Source organism: Chionomys nivalis, chromosome 20, assembly GCF_950005125.1.
Source record: "Chionomys nivalis chromosome 20, mChiNiv1.1, whole genome shotgun sequence".
Lineage (NCBI taxonomy): Eukaryota > Metazoa > Chordata > Mammalia > Rodentia > Cricetidae > Chionomys > Chionomys nivalis.
This window is the reverse complement of record NC_080105.1, coordinates 54,532,575-54,552,790: the sequence shown is the minus strand read 5'-3', so window position 1 is coordinate 54,552,790 and position 20,216 is coordinate 54,532,575. Positions and strand designations below refer to the sequence as shown.

At 43.3% G+C, this 20,216-nt stretch overlaps 1 protein-coding gene across 2 annotated transcripts in view; it reads right to left on the bottom strand.

Annotated features, from left to right (window-relative positions):
* The window catches only part of Erich1 (glutamate rich 1), a 65,855-nt gene extending 47,138 nt beyond the window's left edge, over nt 1-18,717 (bottom strand). For both annotated transcript variants that reach the window (XR_009055690.1, XM_057752845.1), the window contains exons 1-2: nt 18,630-18,717; nt 5,201-5,347 (exon numbers count right to left, since the gene is read on the bottom strand). Coding sequence is in view for 1 of the 2 variants with exons in the window: in XM_057752845.1 (XP_057608828.1) it covers nt 5,201-5,347; nt 18,630-18,651 (169 nt within the window). In the remaining variant the exon portion in view is untranslated. The remainder of the gene's footprint in view (nt 1-5,200; nt 5,348-18,629) is intronic.
* Nucleotides 18,718-20,216: the final 1,499 nt, after the last annotated feature.

The following is a 20,216-nucleotide window of genomic DNA, read 5'->3' as shown; positions in this document are numbered from 1 at the left end:
TAGACTCAATGGTCAAAGAAAACATTAAATCCAACAAATTCTTAACACAAAACATCCAGGAAATCTGGGACACCATGAAAAGACCAAACCTAAGAATAATAGGGATAAAAGAAGGAGAAGAACTCCAGCTTAAAGGCACAGAAAATATATTCAACAAAATCATAGAAGAAAACTTTCCCAACTTAAAGAAGGATATCCCTATGAAGGTAGAAGAAGCTTACAGAACACCAAATATACTGGATTAAAAAAAAAGCCCCCTTGCCATATAATAATCAAAACACTAAACATACAGAATAAAGAAAAAATACTAAGAGCTGCAAAGGAAAAATGTCAAGTAACATACAAAGGTAAACCTATCAGAATTACACCCGTCTTCTCAATGGAAACCATGAAAGCCAGAGGTCCTGGGCAGATGTGCTGCAGACACTAAGAGACCATGGATGCAAGACGAGACTACTACACCCAGCAAAGCTTTCAATCACCATCGATAAAGAAAACAAGATATTTCATGACCAGAAAAGATTTAAACAATACGTATCCACAAACCTAGCCCTACAGAAAGTACTAGAAGGAAAACCCCAACCCAAGGAAGCTAACTGCAACCACAAAAACACAGGCAACAGATAACACCCACCAGCAAAAACCAAAGAAGGGAAGCACATAAACACCACTACTGAAAAATAACAGGAATTAACAACCACTGCTCAGGCTGGAGAAATGGCTCAGAGGTTAAGAGCACTGGTTGCTCTTCCAAAAGTCCTGAGTTCAATTCCCAGCAACCACATGGTGGCTCACAACCACCTGTAATGAGATCTGGTGCCCTCTTCTGTACTGAAGGCATACACGTGGGCAGAACACTATATATAATAATAATAATAATAATAATAATAATAATAATAATAATAATAATAATAAAACAAAACAAAACAAAAAAAACCAACCACAGGTCATTAATATCAATGGACTCAATTCACCTATAAAAAGACACAGACTAAGAGAATGGATATGAAAACAGGATCCAGCCTCCTGCTGTTTACAAGAAACACACCTCAACCTCAAAGATAGACATTACCTCAGAATAAAGGGTTGGGGAAAGGTTTTCCAATCAAATGGACCTAAGAAACAAGAGGGTGTAGCTATCCTAATATCTAACAAGATATTTTTCAAGCTAAAATCAATCAGAAGAGATGGAGAAGGACACTTTATACTTATAACAGGAACAATTCATTAAGATGCAGTCTCAATCCTGAACATCTATGCCCCTAATACAAGAGCACCCACATATGTAAAAGAAACATTACTATCAGTATGGTGGTTTCTCAGAAACTTGGGAATCAACCTACCTCAGGATCCAGCAATACCACTCAAAAGATGCTCAATCATACTACAAAGGCATTTCAACTATGTTCATAGCAGCATTATTTCTAATAGCCAGAACCTGGAAACAACCCAGATGCCCCTCAACTGAAGAATGGATAAAGAAAGTGTGGCAATTTATACATTAGAGTACTACTCAGCAGTAAAAAACAATGACATATTGAATATTGCATACAAATGGATGGAATTAGAAAACACTATCGTGAGTGAGGTAACCCAGAGCCAAAAAGATGAATATGGTATGTACTCACTCATAAATGGATACTAGCTATAAACAAAGGTTATTGAGCCTATAGTTCTTGATCCTAGAGAAGCTAAGTAATAAGGTGAATTCTAAGAAAAACATATATAGATTCACCTGGAAAGTGGAAACAGACAAGATCGCCTGATAAAATTGGGAGCATGGGGGTGGGAGGAGAAAAAAGGGTAGAAGGGGAAGAGGAGATGAGAAGGGAAGAGGTGAGGAGAACTTGAGGGAACAGGATAGAAAAGATGGAGGAAGGACAGTAATGAGAGCAAGGAAAGAGATATCTTGAGGGAGCCATTATAGGGTTAGCAGAAATTCCCAGGAATCCACAAGGATGACCCCAGCTAAGACTCTAAACAATAGTGGAGAAGGGGCCTGATCCTGACTTTCCCAGTAGTCAGAAAGATGAATATCTTAAATATCACCATAGAACCTTCATCCAGCAACTGATGGAAACAGAGGCAGAGACCCACGTCGGAGCACTGGACTGAGCTCCCAAAGTCCAGTTGAAGAGTGGAAGAAATGAGAATATGAGCAAAGAGGTCAAGACCATGATGGGTTCATCCACTGAAACAGTCTATCTGAGCAAATGGGAGTTCACCAACTCCAGCCAGACTGGGAATAAACAAGCATAGGACCAAACTAGTCCCTCTGAATTTGGTGACAGTTGCATGGCTGGGGCAGACTGAGGGGCCACTGACAGTGGCACCAGGATTTATCCCTACTGTCTTTTTGGGAACCTGTTCTCTTTGGATGATACCTTGCTCAGCCTATACACAGTAGGGAGGGCCTTGGACCTTCCCCAAAGCAATGTGCCTTACCCTCTCTGAGGATTGGATGAAGGTGGGGTGGGAGGGTATGTGGAGGGAATGGGAGGAGGGGGGAGTGGGAACTTGGATTGATAAATATAATGAAAAAAGATAGTTTGTTTTCTTTTTAAAAAAAATGTCAAAAAAAAGAAAAGAAAAAATTTTTATCTCACAGACCAAACCTAAAGAAAACACAGGAAGCAGTATTTGGGAGCGAGGAGAGAAATGACTACAGCCAAGAAAAGAGAATTATGAAGCTATGACTAGTAGCACTCAAAGCACCACTGAGAACACAACAACAGCCCCGTGTTAGCTGTGCCTGACTATGCTCAACCACAGCTGTCTAATGTTTGACAGAGACTCCCAAACCATGTACTAATGGTGCGGAAGACAGAGAGTAGACTGGGATCCATCATCTTGCACAAAAACTAACTCCAAATAGATCACAGACCTAACGTGAATCCTGAAACACTGAAGCTGGTAGAAGACACAGTGCACTCCAGGATACGCGCACAGGAAAGGCTTTCTGAACAGAGCCCCATTTGCCGAGGAACTAAGCCAACAACCGACAAGCGGGACTTCATGAAACTAAAATATTCTGTACAGCTAAAGAAATAATTGAATGAAGACTCTCACAAAATAGTAATCTTCCCCAGCTATATATCTGACAGAGGATGAATATCCAGAATGCACAAAGAACTCAAAAACAAAGAGTCAAAGAGACAAATGGCCCCATAAAAACTGGGCTTTGGATCTAAACAGAGAGTTCTCAATCGAAGAAATAAAAATGGCTTAGAAATACCTCAAAAAATGTTCATCATCCATAACAATTAGGGAAATGCAAATCAAAACAATTTTGAGATTCATCTAACTCCAGTCAGAACGGCAAAGATGAACAAAACAACAGACAATGGATGCTGGCAAGGGAACAGGGAAAAGGGCCCCTTCGTTCACTGGTGGTGGGACTGGGAACTGGTGTAGGCTCTCTGCAAATCAGGATGGAGAACCCTCAAAAAAGCTAAAAATAAATTAACCACATTATTCAGACGTGCCATGCCTTGGCATCTGCCCCAAGGACTTGACATCCAGATACTTGCTCCACCATGTTCCTTACTTCCCCGTTCACAATAGCTAGGTAATGAAATGTCAACAGATGAATGAAGAATAAAAATGTGACACACGTACACACATACACACACACAATGAGATATTGTTTAGCTGTAAAGAAAAGTGAAACCATGAAGTGTGCAGTTAAATGGCTAGAACTAGAAAGGGTTGTATTGAGTGAAGTAACCCAGACCGAGACAGACGAAAGCCCCAGGACCTCTCTTTTCTGTGGTTCCTGCTCTGAGTCTTCAGACAAGGGCATAGAACCTGGAGGACCTTCAGAACCCAGGAGAGGAAAGGGGCAATAGACAGGGGGATAGCAAGGCACAAGACTTTAAGGGGAAATAAGGGGAACTTGGGGGGCTTTAATCTGATAGAGAGGAGGGAAATTAATACAGGAGGGAGGACAGAAAAATAACTGTAAGGATGTCTGAGAAAGTATAAGGAATCATATTATCTATTTACCTAAAATTACATATAATACATATAAGTCTATACATCTATACAAAGACAGAGAGAGAAAGAGAGGGAGGAGTAAGGGGAGGGGAGGGAGAGAGAGAGAGAAAGAGAAAGAAAAAGTGCATTTAAATGAAAATTTCCCATCTGGGCTGATAATGTTCCCCCAAGATCCAAGGACTATCTGCAAAAGCCCTAAAACACCAGGTATGAAAAGTCCTCTTCTGAATTATTGATTGGGGCTGCCTAAGAGACTTCCAAAACATTATAGACCACTGCTATTGCCCTTAATTGCCTCCCTGAAGTGGTGGGTTAAGTCTCAATTGCTGAAGATACCATGCACTTTGGACACAGAACCCAAAGGACCTGAGCTGGAACTGACTTGAAAGGCTCCTCCCTGAAGACTAGCTTTCAGGGTACCAGAGGATTGGTGGGAAGAAAGCAATAGTCTGCCGAGCTATGGCACCTATGAACCATGCCAACCACCATGGCACTATAACCCTAAGGGTGCAGCAATGGCACAACACCTACGTGGTACCCAACAGCTCTCTAACTGGTCTTATGACCCACTCAGTAAAAGGGACGCCTATTCAACTATCTGGTACAAGAGAAGTCATAGAACTGGGAGAAGAACCTACAACTACCACCTTACTAAACCAGCACAACCCCTAAGTACATTCTAAATATGTTTCCCCTGCTGTGGCTGTATACCATGTGGTCTGGCACATGTCGTCTGAAGAACTGTCCCCTAATTGACACTGCTGCACTGTGTGGGAACTGGAGTTGTTGCGGCTCTCACTGTGGGCTTCCTGCTGCCCACTTCTCCAGGATAAATTTTTGTCAAAGAGCAATGCACAAGGAACATCAGCTGAGTCAATGGAAGCCAAATGGGTAGCTAAGAGGCTGTTGGGAGTCAGTGTAATGACTGTGGATATGCTAACAGTTCTCACTGTAGCCGAGCCCAAACCTACTCATCGTGCAAATGAGCCCAACAGAGACTGCACGGTGGCCTCTGTGTGGCTGGAAAGCTCTAAGCCCATTGGCCCTCCATCGAGTCAGCTGACTCCATCGAGTAGAGAATGAGGCTGTCCTGCTGAACTGCTGTCAAGACTTGAAGTGTGTTCTCCACAGAGGCCCCAGGCTAAGATAACACACACCCAGAGTTAAGTGCAGGGAAACACTGACACCTGAAATCCGTCCTTACCTGCCAGCCTGTGAACATGTGTGTGCTGTACGGCCTCCGGAGTCGCATTCTCAGGTGGTGTCTCCAAAGCAGCAGGCTGAGGTGCCCCCTTATCTCGGCCACTTGAAACATCAGGAAAAAGTCTCTTCAGCACTTTTTCAGTAAACACTACAAAAGCAGCAGATTAACAACAGAAATGATTTACTACATTTACTTAAATTGCATATGGCTTCCACTCAGAACAAAGGCATCCATAACTACCCAGAAGCCAGGCGGCTGGCTCCAGCGCTGGCCACGCGCTCAGAGAACGCTTAGGCCCGTACTCTCAGGCCACTATGCCGACACTGCGTGGCATGCGATCTCCCAGAGCCCACGGTTCAAATGGACTCCCATGCTCTGCCCCTCAATGACCCCACACAGGCCCCGCTCTAGAGGATGATCCATTTTGTGTCTGTTGGCCTTCTCAAGTTCCCTCCCCCAGAGATGCTAAAGACCACGCCTGCAGGGCATTTAAAGGGCCTGCTAAGGAAAGGCTATGTGGTTTTCCCTTCTTTCAGGAGAACACCCAGGAATGCTCGGCTCAGAATAAACCAGGACTTTAATTGGGTTTGATTTGGCCTGCTCTGATTTATTGCATTGGCAGAGTTGCCCGCTGCTGGGGGGATAGTTTTACTGAGACACTCTCCACTGTCTCTCCCTTTGAACTGCTGACTACCCGTGGAGGAACAGGTTTGTATAGCTCCTGCAGGTTTAGCGCAGATGTGGGAATTCTTCACTTAAGTCTGCACTCCTACAGTGCCTAAGTATCTCAGAGCCTTCAGACAGGAATCAGAACAACTGAAGACGGTGATTTGCAGTGTGAAATACGAGAAAAGACACCAGGGGAGGCTCGTGGATGAGAATTCCTTGGTCATACACAGAATCGCTCCAGCTGTAAAGGGATCATATGCTCAGATAATTTGTGCTGGGTACCCTGTTAGTGCGTTTCAATGGTAGCAACTACAACACTGGCTGGCTTTCTCGTTTGTTTACGCTACTCACTATTCTTGCTTCTGGAAGTTTCTGTTTCAGGTCTAACATTGAGCTCTTTGATCAATTTGGAATTGATTTGTGTGCAGGGTGAGAGGGAAGGACCACATCTATTCTTCTACATCCAAATAGCCAGTCTTGCTCATACCATTGAAGTCTTTTCCCCCAATGTGTACTTCTGGCACTTTTATCAAAAATCAGGTGGCTGCACTTAGATGTGGGTCCTAATTCTATTCCCTTGATCAATGAGTCTGTTTTTGTCCAAGGCATCATGCGGTTTTGCTTCTAAGACTCTGTGGTATTAAAATCAGGAATGGTGATATCTCCAGTAGCGTTCTTAATGTTCAAGACTGTTTGGCTATCTGGGGTCTCTTGTGTGTGTCTCCATGTGAATTGAAGATCCTTTTTCAATTTCTGTTTGGAATTGTGTTTAATTTTTGATAGATTGCATTGAATTTGTAGACTGCTCTCGATAGAAAGCCATTTCCCACAATATTAATCCTAACAATGCATGTTCATGGAGGTCTCTCCTTCCACGGGTGTCTTCAAATATATCTCCAGTGTTTAGAAGTCTTCATTGTATAAGTCTTCTTCCCACTTTCTTTGTTTGTTTTATGCCATTTGTTCTCTCTATCCCTTCCCTTCCTCTCTCCCTGCCCTCATATGTGTGTGTGTATGCACATGTGCAAGTGTGTGTGTGTGTGTGTGTGCGCGCGTTTTGTTTCTAGGAAATAGACCTGTGTCCCTGATTTCTTTCTCAGTCTGTTTGTTTTGGCCTATGGGAAAGCTACTCATTTTTAGACATTAGTTAGTAACCTACCACTTTGGCTGAAGCACTTACCAGTTCCAGAAGTTTCCTGGTGTGGCACATGGGGTCTCTTATGCTTAGAATGATTTCAGCTACGCATAGGGAGACTTTGGCTTCTCCTTTCCCTATGTGTATCCCTTTTATTTCTTTCTCAAGTTTCACTGTTCTAGCTGGGACTTCAAGTATGACACTAAAGGAGTAGAGAGTGAACAAGCACAAATGCAGCTGCTCGCAAACAGATGTCAAGATGGGTGCCTCATTAAAGTTAAAGTTTTTGTCTTTAACACTAAGTTTAACTAATAAATATTAATCTAATTTAATCCTAATATCTAGACATCTAAAATAACTTTGCCAACAAATGTCTAAATATTTTCAACTGCTGCAATATAAATCATAAAGTACTTTTGAAAATAATGTAATCTTAATTTGCAAATCAGTTATAAAAAAGCAAAGCTTATAGAGCAAAACATTATTTGTTTCTTTCCACCAACTAATATTGCTGGAAGGCTTATTCACGGACTTTCCTTTAATCCTGGCGTTTGAGAACAAAGGGCGGACACTGAAACTGAAAAACAAAAAACCTGTCCTCTAACACAGGATGTCCTATGTCTTGCCCTTATTTGTTTCCTCTCTACAAAGCTTAAGAACGACAGTAATAAAATCCCCACAGATTTACAAGGGGAGAGATGCAGCTACAAGCATCAGGTTGGCACTCACAGTCTACAAATCTGAGGCAAAGAGAATTTCTTTCCTGTCACTAACAGTGTTTGGGCCACTAACTTAAAACAGAAAAATTAGCTATTTTAGATCATAACTCTGTAGAGACCATTTTGTGTTCACGCCTAACACTCAACATCCAGGTTAAAACAGAGCAAAACTTAGAAATTTCTTGACCATTTCCTATAAATAAAAACTTCTTTAGTGAACAATGTATGCTTTTTAATTGGCCAGCTTGCTTTTTGATTACTATTAAAAGCAGACATAAATGGATGTTATTCTCTTTTGAAGACTGCATCTTCGTATAAGCCCACAATGTACATAAGAAAGTATTAGACGGGGTGTAGCTCAGTTGACAGAGTGGCAGGCTGGCATGCACAAAGCCCCGAATTTAATTCCCAGCACTACATAATCCCAGGCACAACGGTGCATACCTATAACCCTAGCACTTAGGGAATGGGGGTAAAATTATCAGAAATTCAAGGTTATCCTTGGCTATAAAGTGACTTCAAGGTAAGCCTGTGATATATGAAACTCTGTCTCAAAACAAAAAGTATTTATTATTAAACTTGCTCCTTTTTGACCTGGCATGCTTGCTGGGTCTATGTGTGTGTATGTATACATGTATGTGTGTTTACATCCTACAAATATGGGTCTACAAATTAAGTTAATGGTTAATAAGCTCTTTTTTAATTTAAATTCTAATATGCTTTAAAGAAAAAATAAAGCACCCAAACAAAAAAAGAGCCACATAGTCTCCCTAGTCCTTGGGAGGCAGGCTCCTGTCCTAGGACCCCAAAGGCTCAAAAGCTCCGAGTTTTCATGTGAATGAAATAAAAATTGCTTTGTGGCCATAACAGATACTTCTAGCTAAGCCTCGGCTAGGAGCTGGAAGCAAGCCTGCCTCCAGTCCTGCTCACAGCTCATCAGCATGCTCCTCTTCTAGCAGAGAGAGCAAGTTTGAACTCGCAACTCCAGTGTCTGTCAAAAAGCAATCACAAGGAAACAAGAGCAGGGGAATGGGTGTTTAATACCAATTGGAAACAAAACAAAACAAAACACCAAAACAGCCTGCAGGGAAAAAACCACAATTACCAAGCTGATGGAGCAATCAGAATCAGGAAATGATAGATACAGAAAAAGGCCAATGTGAAAGAAAACATCCCAGTGAAAATTAATGTGTTCCAACACCAAATACAGAAATTAGGTCTCTTTCCCATAGAGGAACTGAGTTATTTTGATATAATTTTCAGAAAGAACTAAAGGCTCTCTATATTTCTATTTCAACTTAAAGGCAGAAACCAAAGGAAAATAAACCTTCCTAGCCAAGTGTTCTTTGGAAATTAGACCATAAGGAAGAACTGTTAAGTATGTATATTTCAGAAAGAGGAATAAGAAACTGAATTGCCGGGGACAAATCTATAGAACCCTAAGCTCTTGCTCAATGCAGTTACTCGATTGAAAACTCTAACGGTTGGTGGTAAATACCAAACAGTTCCATAAAATACCAAACAGTTCCATTTTTAATGGCAGCATTCAGGGGATGTTTTTTGTTGTTGTTGTTTAACTGTGGTGCCAGTATAGAGACCAAGAGACTGGCAGTAGTTCTCAACCTGTAGGTTGCGACCCCTTTACATATCAGAGATTTATATCACAATTCATAACAGTAGCAAAATTACAGTTACAAAGCAGCAATGAAATAATTTTACGGCTGGGGTCACCACGACACGAGGAACTGTATTAAAGGGCTGTAGTATTAGGAAGGCTGAGAACCCACTGATCTAACAAGTCCTCCCAAGAAAGAAGCATCAATAAGAAGGCGTCACATCACTCTGTGATGCCTCACAGCCCAGCCTACATCTCTAATAATATCAGAAAGCAGAATATGAGTGCAGAACTTGCTTTTCTATTTTATTTATCCTCTTACCTTAGACACGATGGCTCTATGCTTACGGGGAATACTGCCACACCTCAATACCCATGAGGAGATAATAGTCAAAATAAGTAAATATCTTCATGCTTTTCCTTTGAGTGAACCTCTTGTTCTTTATAAAGGATATGACAGGTTACTGTAAAATTCACAATGCAAAGGAAACTGCAGCTATCCTGCTGTGTCATAAAATGGAATTTATTTTCCCTGAGGCTGCAGGGATGGCTCTGTGGTTAAGAACATGAGCTGCTCTTGCAAAGGACCCAAGTTCAGAGCTGTCTATAACTCTAGCACAGGAACATGGCTTCCACATACACTGCACTCACAAGCTCAAACCCACACTCAGACACACGCTCATATACATAAGTGAAAGCAAAAATCACACCCTAAAATTAATCTCTTCTTCCTCCCAGTTGAATTTTAATACCTGCCGTGTAACCTAGCCATCTCCCGGCCTACACCCCTCTGCCATTTCCGGCCTCAAGTGACCACTATCTGATTCTCCTCTGCTATTAACTTTCTCAGATGCCACAAGTGAGTGAGAACACACGTGTTTGGCTTATTAGCACAATGTCCTCCATTTTCAAGTATGGCACTTCTAGTGGCGGAATTTCACTGATCATAAGAATGTGTGTACTTCTAATTTGAAAAGCTCTTACCTAAAAACAAACCAAATACAGACATACAAATTTTCCTTTATATAATATTCTTTCCTGCAAAAAGAAAAACAAAAACTGTATGACAAAAAAGGGATTCTGCATCTTTTAAGACTACCAAATCATATCCTATAAACTCAATGAATATTTTTATATTTTAAATTTTTTTTATTTTGATGACAAAAATAATATATGCTTGCCCCTTGTGTGCATAATATGCCTTATTTAAAGTTAGACTAAATGTATAAATTTCACCTTACTGAATATATACTGTACATCTAAAAAGCAGATGGGATGGAAGACTTTTTAGGTAGGGTTTACTATTGCTGTGAAGAGACACCCTGACCACGGCAGCTCTAATAAAGGAAACATTTAACTGAGGGTGGCTGGCTTACAGCTTCAGAGGGTCAGCCTGTTATGATCATGACAGGGAGCACGGCAGCTGGCAGAGGTGGTGCTGGAGCTGAGAGTGCCACACATCTTCAGGCAACAGGAAGTCGACTGACTGCCGACTTTTGATAAAAAGAGATCTTAAAGCCCGCCCCCACAGTGACACACTGATGGAGAAGTTACTTTCATTTAATAAAGAAACTGCCTTGGCCCATTTATAGGCCAGCCCTTAGGTGGGTGGAGTAAACAGACAGAATGCTGGGAGAAAGAAGCCGAGTAAGGAGTCGCCATGATTCTCTCACTCCAGACAGACGCAGGTTAAGATCTTCCCTGGTAAGCCAGCTCGTGGGGCTACACAGAATATTAGAAATGGGTTAGATCAATATGTAAGAGCTAGCCAATAAGAGGCTGGAGCTAATGGGCCAGGCAGGGTTTAAAAGAATACAGTTTCCGTGTAATTATTTCGGGGCATAAGCTAGCCATGTGGGCGGCTGGGTGCCGGGGACGCAGCCCCGCCGCTCATATTACAACAGAGTGGCACCCAACGTGCTAATGAACTCCACATAAAACCTGAGAGGGCTTAAAAAGGACACAGAGAGAATTTAAGACAGCTTTTTGCTGTTTGTGGGTTGCGTGCCGCAAAGAAATTGTCCTGACTCAGCAACAGGAAAAAACTGGCTGTTTTAAAATGCCGGCTTTCTGGGCTGTGCCGCCATCGCGATCTCTGTCTGGCTCCTGCAGGAGACAGAGCTTTTGAATGCAGCATTTGGAGTAAAGTGCTACGATTTGTTTGATCGCAACTAGACTCACTGTGTGCCTAAAAGGAAGTCATTGCGTGCTGCGGCTCAGAGGCATAAGCTGCTCCACCACGCTACTGGTGCAATGTGCAAGCATCAGAGACACGAGTGGCTCTGCCATATTGTACTGGGCGGAGCAAGCTGGCAGTACCTGTTTTTGACCTAGGAGTGTCACAGCTTAGATTCTTAAGCCCCTAACGATTTAAAAGCTCAAAACAAACTGCTCCTGGATAGTAAAGAAATTACAGATTCACAATAGAACTGATTCAGACACTGTTGGATGAATATACGTAGGCTTGAGAGAGAAAAAAATATATATAAAGAATAAAGTTAATGTCTTAAAAAAAAAGAGGGTAAAGTCTTTAAAGAGACAGAGTACAGATAGTTGTAGATTAAAAGAAATAAAGAAAAATAAACCATGTAACAATGGAAAATTCACAGAGAGTCTGGATTCTTTGTATTATTGTGTTTTCTTTAAAATTTTTGACTGTAAAGGAGCTAAGTGCAGAGAGACATTTCATTATATGGGCTGCCAAGCTAAACCAGAATGGATACAAAGGTATTATGATTTCAGAATATGGGTCTAAGGATATGATGCTTTGGAGAGGGTCTTCTTTTGTTTTCACAGAGGATGAGACTCTGTGGATTGCGTCTATCCCGATATGGTATGATAGACCACGCCCTCCTGAAAGGTTGCTGTGAACACCTTCAAAAAATTACTTCACTCAACTGCCGACTGAGATGACCCTGACACACAGGTTACACCATGAAAGATCTGAATACAGCACCCCCATTCAGCAGGAAGCAGTTTGGAGAGAAAAAAACTGCGCCCATATTCCCAAATATTGTTTATGAATATTCTTTTACATTTAAAGGGGGAAATGATATAGATATGAATAATTTGCATTGGTATAGATTTTAAGGTCAATTTTGTTATATGTATATGTATTTCTAATCTCGATTAAGGTATTGTGATTGTATAGTTCATTTAAAAATGTAATGTATATAGGTTGTTAATGGATAATCATCAATAATTGTCAAGCTTTTAGTCGTGTTAGTTAGATTTTCTAGATGTGCATAGATATATTTCAGTTAAATAGGCATCTTTCAAAGGCTACAAAATATGGCATTTAAATGTTTTAATAACTTAGGACTGTTATAGTGAGATACGTCTGCTCCTGGCAGCACCAATCTACTTCAAGAGGAAGATGGGCACCGAAGAGGCTCCTTAAGGAGTTTGATAGACATTTGGGCAAGAAACTGCTCTTGCATGGACTGATGCATAAACTGGACACAAAGAACCCGCAGAGAGAGGACTGCTAAATTTGCCTAAAGGTGAGATGGTCTTTCGGGGTTCATGAAAGAGTCTACGAGACATTCTGCAGGACACAGCAGAAAGTGACTGAACTGTCTTTGGAATTTTCCTGCTTCATGGAAATGTCTGCTGAAAACTATGGGCCTGTAGGCTGAAGATGGATGCCCCAACGGTACAGAGGAACTTTGGGTGACTGTCCAGGCAGCAAGATGTCTCTGTCATTTCTAGAGTTTTCTTATTTCTTGTTTACTTAGGTAATATTATATCCTTCTGGAGTCTTTGATGGAGTTAAAGAATAAATAGATAGTTATAGTTTTCATTAGTTATGATAAAAGATAAAATAGATATAAATATTGTAACTGTAATTCTTGCTTAATAACTGTTCTGTTATATGTAATTTTACTATGTTAAAGTTAAAGCCTTTCTTTTTTGTTTAAACAAAAAAGGGGAAATGATGGAGAAGTTACTTTCATTTAATAAAGAAACTGCCTTGGCCCATTTATAGGCCAGCCCTTAGGTGGGTGGAGTAAACAGACAGAATGCTGGGAGAAAGAAGCCGAGTAAGGAGTCGCCATGATTCTCTCACTCCAGACAGACGCAGGTTAAGATCTTCCCTGGTAAGCCAGCTCGTGGGGCTACACAGAATATTAGAAATGGGTTAGATCAATATGTAAGAGCTAGCCAATAAGAGGCTGGAGCTAATGGGCCAGGCAGGGTTTAAAAGAATACAGTTTCCGTGTAATTATTTCGGGGCATAAGCTAGCCATGTGGGCGGCTGGGTGCCGGGGACGCAGCCCCGCCGCTCATATTACAACAACACACTTCCTCCAATAAGGCCACACCTCCTAATAGTGCTACTCCTTTGGGGCCATTTTTATTCAAACCACCACACCCCTCACCCATAGTAATCCCAATAAAACTCATCTGGTTCACCAAGGTGGACTTCAGTGGCATCCACACTTTGGTCTGTCATGGGTCTCTGTCTGGGGTGAATAGATGTGTGTGTGTGTGTGTGTGTGTGTGTGTGTGTGTGCGTTCTGTCTCCCCAGGAAGAGCCATGTCACACAACAGCTGCTAATTTACAGATATGAGGAGCGAGATCTGTTCAGAAAGAGTTATTTCAAAATGGAGTGTTCACGAGAAGCTGTGACAATGACAGAGCTGTATGCTCGCAGAAATTACACTGGAGCAACAGAGGCTGACCGCAAATACCAACAAAGACCTTTAAAACGAAACATCCTGGTCGTGCATTTCCAGAGAAAACCGCACAGAACAAATGGGTTTCTGACAGATCCCTTTCCCTTAACAGAGATCTGTGATGGGAAAACGAGGGCTATCGGGCTTTTAACCGTCAGAACTGACCAGAAATGGAAACTTTCTCTGTGGTTTGACAACGCCCCTTCTCACCTTACCCTGCTGTATGAAGAAAAAGCTCTCAAATATTATCCCTAAAACTACAATAGAAAAACAAACTATTTTGCCAATTTAAACTTTGAAAAGTTCCTCTGCTTTAGTAAGCATCAGCTTTGGTTATTCTCCTTTTTCTTTGTAATATGCGTGTGTGTGTGTGTGTGTGTGTGTGTGTGTGTGTCACACACACGATTTTATTGGGCACTTTAATTTTTCCAAGTTTGTTGTACTTTATGAAAATTTGATACTCTGAATTCTTTTTCAGTAAAAACTGTTTAAACATGCTGACTGAATTTGCCATTCCTATGCAGAGTTCCTGAAAATGATAGCCAAAGTATTTAACCGTTGCCTAAAAATGATTAGCTGAGATTTAAGCAAGAGTTGGCAAGCTTTGTGAAATATTAATTAAAACAGTACTCCAAATAAGATTCAAATGGAACACGATTAGAATCTCTAAGTAGCAGATATACACTAGAGAGCCAGGCATTGTGGTGCACACTTGCAACTCAGTAATCCAAGGGCTGAGACAGGACTATTGTGGCTCTTAAGAGCTGCATCATGTTCAAGGCCAGCCTGGATGACACAACACACCCTGTCTCAGAAACAAACACATACCAAAAAAGTCCATTTACAAACACTTCAGTACTGAAAAAAATTCAAGAAAATGTCCTAGGTACACTATGTGTATGAGCTTCCTCTCTTAGAGGTTTCTAATGACACTTGCCACACGGTTAACTACTATAAGCAAGTTGGGTCCAGGGAAGGCTGCAAACGCTTTCATTAAGACTGGGAAGTTGCGGCGGGGAGACAGCAAAGCATACTTCTGGGAGGATGGGTTGGTTCTGCCACAGACCATGCTGGGACCTTCACCAGCCACTCACAGCGCTGCCTTCTCACAGAAACAGACTGAGCTGAGAGAAGCCAGCTGCTACTCTGAGGGCAAGTCAGGATGCTGTATTTATTAGAAACTGAAGACGTGAGACAAAGTATAATTTTTATACCAATAATCCTATTTTTCATTAGACATAGTTTCAGCTCAACAGAAAGAAGCAGCGACCAGCAAAGTATTTAGATCAGTGTTTCCCAACCTTGGGGTTGAATGGCCCTCTCACAGGGGTCATCTAAGACCATGGGAAACATGGCTATTTACACTATGACTCATAACAGCAGCAAAATTACAATTATGAAATAGCAATGAAGACGACTTTATGTTGGGGGAGTCACCACAACACGAGAGGCTGTATTAAAGGGCGGCAGCCTTAGGGAGGCTGGGAACCACTTCTTTCCACGCGGGGTTCTGTTGGCTTGGCAGATGGGAAGGTTGTCAAGTCAAAAGGCTGCTGGTACATTGTCACTTCTCAGCCTGCACACTGTCCTGCGGCCTCACACTTCCTGGGCTGTGACTTCAGGGCAGGACCTGACGGTATTTCTCAGGTCCCTCAAACATGCAGTCATCTATAAAGAAGGTAGCAAAGAAGCCTTGCACACGTGGTGGTATCTTTCCTCACCCACACTGCACTGCTCTTTAGAGGAACCTGCTGCCCCTTCCTGCACCCTGAGAAATGCACCATGACACCAACCGCTGCCTCTGTAGACCCCCACACATCATGCAGGTTACCTGGCCTTCACAAAGCACTGCTGTTCTGGTCCCTGTCTAAAAGACGGTTGTCCCCAACAATTGGAAGCAATTAACTCTGAGGCCCTAGCTCAGGCCAGACTGAAGTCTGGGCTCATATAACTCCATCTCCTATCCCCAGGAGGCCGGCCTGGGTGGGGCGGGGGTTGTGGAGACAGGACCACCCTTGGCTCTTCAACTCTCTTCTCCGAGGCTCCTTCCATAGTCTCCAGCCACACCAGTGTTAGTCAACTCTGCACCTGGCCTGAGTGTCTGCTCTAGGTCCCAGTATCCTATTCATTCTGAGTGGAGTCTTTTCAGCTGACGGCCTGGTACAGAAGCAGTCTACTTTCCACAAGAAACGCAAAACGAAATCACCAAAAATGAAATCACCAAAAACCTACAGTCATTTCTTCAATCCCCCCCCCACACACACACCTTACAAGCTTTCTAGTCTATGCTAGGGCCCAGAGAAGGAACAGTCTGGCACCCTTAGCCCATTCTCCACACTAGTGCATAGTCTTGAATTACACCATTGCTGCTATCCAAGGGAGGAGATTTCACGTAGGATCCCTAATGCCTGAGGCAGCTTACATCAGCAATGGATGCTCAGCGACCACAAGCTAGCTAAAGAGATGTTGGCGCAGGGCTCTGTGTATATCCTATTTCTATGTACATAGAACAAACAGTCCAGCATCTTCGTTCATCATCTCAGCACTTGGGAGACCGAGGCAGAAGGATTACTGTGAGTTCAAGACCGCTCTGGGCCACAGAATAGGATGCTATCTTTAAAGGTAAAAATACCCTAGCACCTCTCCCCACCACTGAGACGCAATGTCCCTGAGGGACACATGGACTCGAACTACGAGTGACACCAGTGGCAATGTCTCCACCGGCCAGGCATTTTCCTTATGCTTAGACCTGGCAAGGTGGGAGGGCAGGGCCAGCACAGGACAGGCTGAAGACAGATACGCTCTGGTCCCGTGCCACTGCTTTAACAAACTGCAAGTGCTTAGCATTCTTACTCCGACTCAGATCTCACATAATTCTCAGAGCTTGTTCCCCAGACCAGGGCTCTTCAGGCGATCACGCTTAGAAAAGAAGAAAGCTAACATTTGTTTTCCATTACACACACACACACACACACATATATACAGATACATATAATATAGAGATAGACGTATTTGTATATATTTAAATAGACACACATAAAATGTGTATGTGTGTATATGTACATATATATGTACCTTTTTTTACATTTATAGGTGTTTTGTCTGTATGTATGTCTGTGCACCATTAGTGTATCTGGTACATGTGAAGGCCAGATTTGCAGATTCCTTGGAACCGGAGTTACAGAAAATTGAGCGCCACCATGTGGGTACTGGGAAGCCAAAAAGGATCCTCTGGAAGAGCAGCCAATGCTCTTAACCACTGAGCTGTGTCTCCAGCATCTCCCACTTACTTTTTGTACTTTCAAGACCTATTAATCTATACTCATTCCTCCAAACACAATGTTCTTAAATTAATTTCATTTTACCTCATCATTTTGTCATGTATTCTCTCCTATAGGAAAGGAGACTCTATGCAGGGGGTAATTTAGGGACTGGCAAAAAACAACCCAAAGCTTTCCTTCATTGCATCTGAGTTCAGTGAGGTTATAAAGGGTTTTGGAGTTTACTAGATGCTTTACTCTGCTCAGGAAAAAGCATTTAATGTCAGGTTTAAAAGTATCCTAGACAGAGAAGGGAATGCAAGAAGATGAAGCATGGGTGTGGAACCAATCAGACTGCAGAAGACAGATGAACATATATTAACCATTAACCAATAAAGAGTTTGAACTCTCTTCCAGCAGAAGATTATAACAAAGTCTGCTACACGCTAGAGAATGCTTATGTCCAATTTTGGAACACCACATCTGATTGTTTATGGTCCTTTCTAATCCCTGAGATGGCCTTACTTTTTTGGGGTGGGGGGCTGGCAATTAGGTGAAAGTGGGAACACACCGAAGAGGGTGGTCACTAGCACAGTTTTCTAACAGAAAAACAACAACAACAACAAACCCAAAACACAGAATGGGGATTTTTAACTAACTTGTTCATGGGTTTCTTGCTTGCTGAGAAACTAGTTTCCTGCTTTTTAAGTAGATACTTACAAACTGTATACAGTTGACACTGGCTTCTTCTTCACTTCACAACGGAGAAGATGTTTCAAAAACAGAAAAGCATGAGAGTCTCTACTCCCATCACAAGAACTCCATTTTCAGGACCCCCAGAGATGAAGGCCATAGGAAGAGCCGGCTGGTGTGACTGCCCTGGATGGAGGCTGCCCTCCAGACACTAGGTCTCGTGTCACCTCTACACACACACACACACACACACACACACACACACACACACACACACACACACACACTCACCCAGTCCCTACACGCGCCAGCTCCGACCCAGTGCTATTCTAGAAACAAGTGAGGACGCCTAGGTGCTGGAGGACTCTTCCACCAGTGAGGTCGCTGGGACAACGAAGACCCCTGAAAGGCTGCCACAGCCGCCCGACGCAGCCAGCAGCAGGAGGAATCCACTACCTGAGACGGCGGTCGCCAAAGACCTTCACACCGCTCGGGGTCCCACAAAGCCCGGGGACCCTCAGGGTCCATCACGCCCCCGCCCTGAAGTCCCACGATCCCCCATCAGCCTGCCACGTCCTCTGGTCACAACATGAGGACACCCTCCACCCCTGGGGATCTCAGACCTAGTTTCCGCTCACGTTCCGCGCTTCCTGCCTACCGTGCTTCCGATGAGCAGACATACTGGACCCCAGCCGGGAACCAGCGGCCCAGCCGCCGCCAGATGCGCGCCCGCGGTGCTTCCGGATTCCTTCCGCGTAGGCCCGCCCACAACATTAGGAATGCCTAATCTGGACTCGAATTCCCCGTCGCCGGCTGCCAATCATCCATATCCGGCGGCTTATTGGTTGGTATAGGGCCCGGGCGTGGCTTAAACTCTAGGAGCCTGACTGTGGAGCCTGCGCGGAAGGCCAGTGGCCTCGTAGCGCTACTCTGGGGTTTGCCCCTCAGGTGGATTTGTGCCAAGACACAGTGGGGACGGGACCGGCTCTGCATACTTGCGGGACTTGGGTTGCAAACTGGAGGAAGGTTCCTGAGGAGAGAAGGAAGATCTGGAAGCTTGAGGCGAGACAAGGTCCTCTCTCGGCCCAGACAGCTGCGTTCTGAGCGCCCTTCACCACGTCTGCGGATGGGACTGGTGCGCCCGTACCCCTGCGGTGCCCACCAGCGGCGGCGACCAGGCCCTCTCTTTGTGTTGTCTTTCACCTGAACCACTTTGCTTTTAGTCCGGCGGTGCTTCCGCGCTGGGACCCTTGTGCCCTGTTGACATTGATTCTTCGTCTTTGCATTGCTTCTTCAGAAACAGGATTGCCAAGTGTCTGCACGAACTGCTAGCTGGAAATAACGTTTACAAAAGGTCAGACAAGAGAGGTGCGTGACAAAGAAGATTGTAAGGACCATATCCCAAAGAGATGAGCTCTTTGAAGAGAAATAAGGCAGGGAGCAGGGTTAGAAGCAGATATTTTTGGTTAGTGGAGGTTATCAAGCACAGACTTGAGGAGCTGAAAGAAGAGGACCTGATGTTATGCGGAAGAAATGCTCAAAACAGAAAAGAAGACAGATTATGCTTCAAGTAAAGTGTCTGCCCGCCAGCCTGTGTCCAGAGATCTTAACGCGGGTAGGGATCAGAGCGGAGAGAGGGCGTGGCCTCGGTTGTTGCCGGACTCTTTGGAATAAGCCCTCCTGTATCAGTGAGAGTGGAAGGGCAGAGATGTTTACTGATGGTCTCAAGCCAGGATAGTTCCCGAAAGGCCTCGGTTGAGGTCCAGTTTGTATTATCGTTTTATACTCTGAAACCACAAGGTGGGGTGGGCAAGCAAGCGAAGTTTTACAGAAGCCTAAGTGGAAGTCTGCAGGTTGCTAAGGGCAACATGACCCAGCATCTCCACTATTTGCCCGGTCATTGTCATTCTGTTCCAGGTAGAAAGTGAAGACATCCTTGGCAAATAGGCAGTACGAGCGGTGCTTTGAGTAAATCACGAAATAAATCAATAAATCCGTAGCTAAGAATTGGTCTTTGCTGCCTCGTTCTACTTCACCCGTGACAACCATGGAAGAAGCAACATTGAGTTTTTAACGATGTGGAAAACTGATCAGTTTTGAGCCTAGGAGTGAAACGATCTGATGTAAATGTTACAAGAAGTGATCTCGGCTTCACCACTGAGAGTAAATTGTATCTGGGATGAGGCAAGTACACTGTGCACCAGCTGCTACTAGGAAAATGTTGGTAGTTAGCATCTGAGTGGTA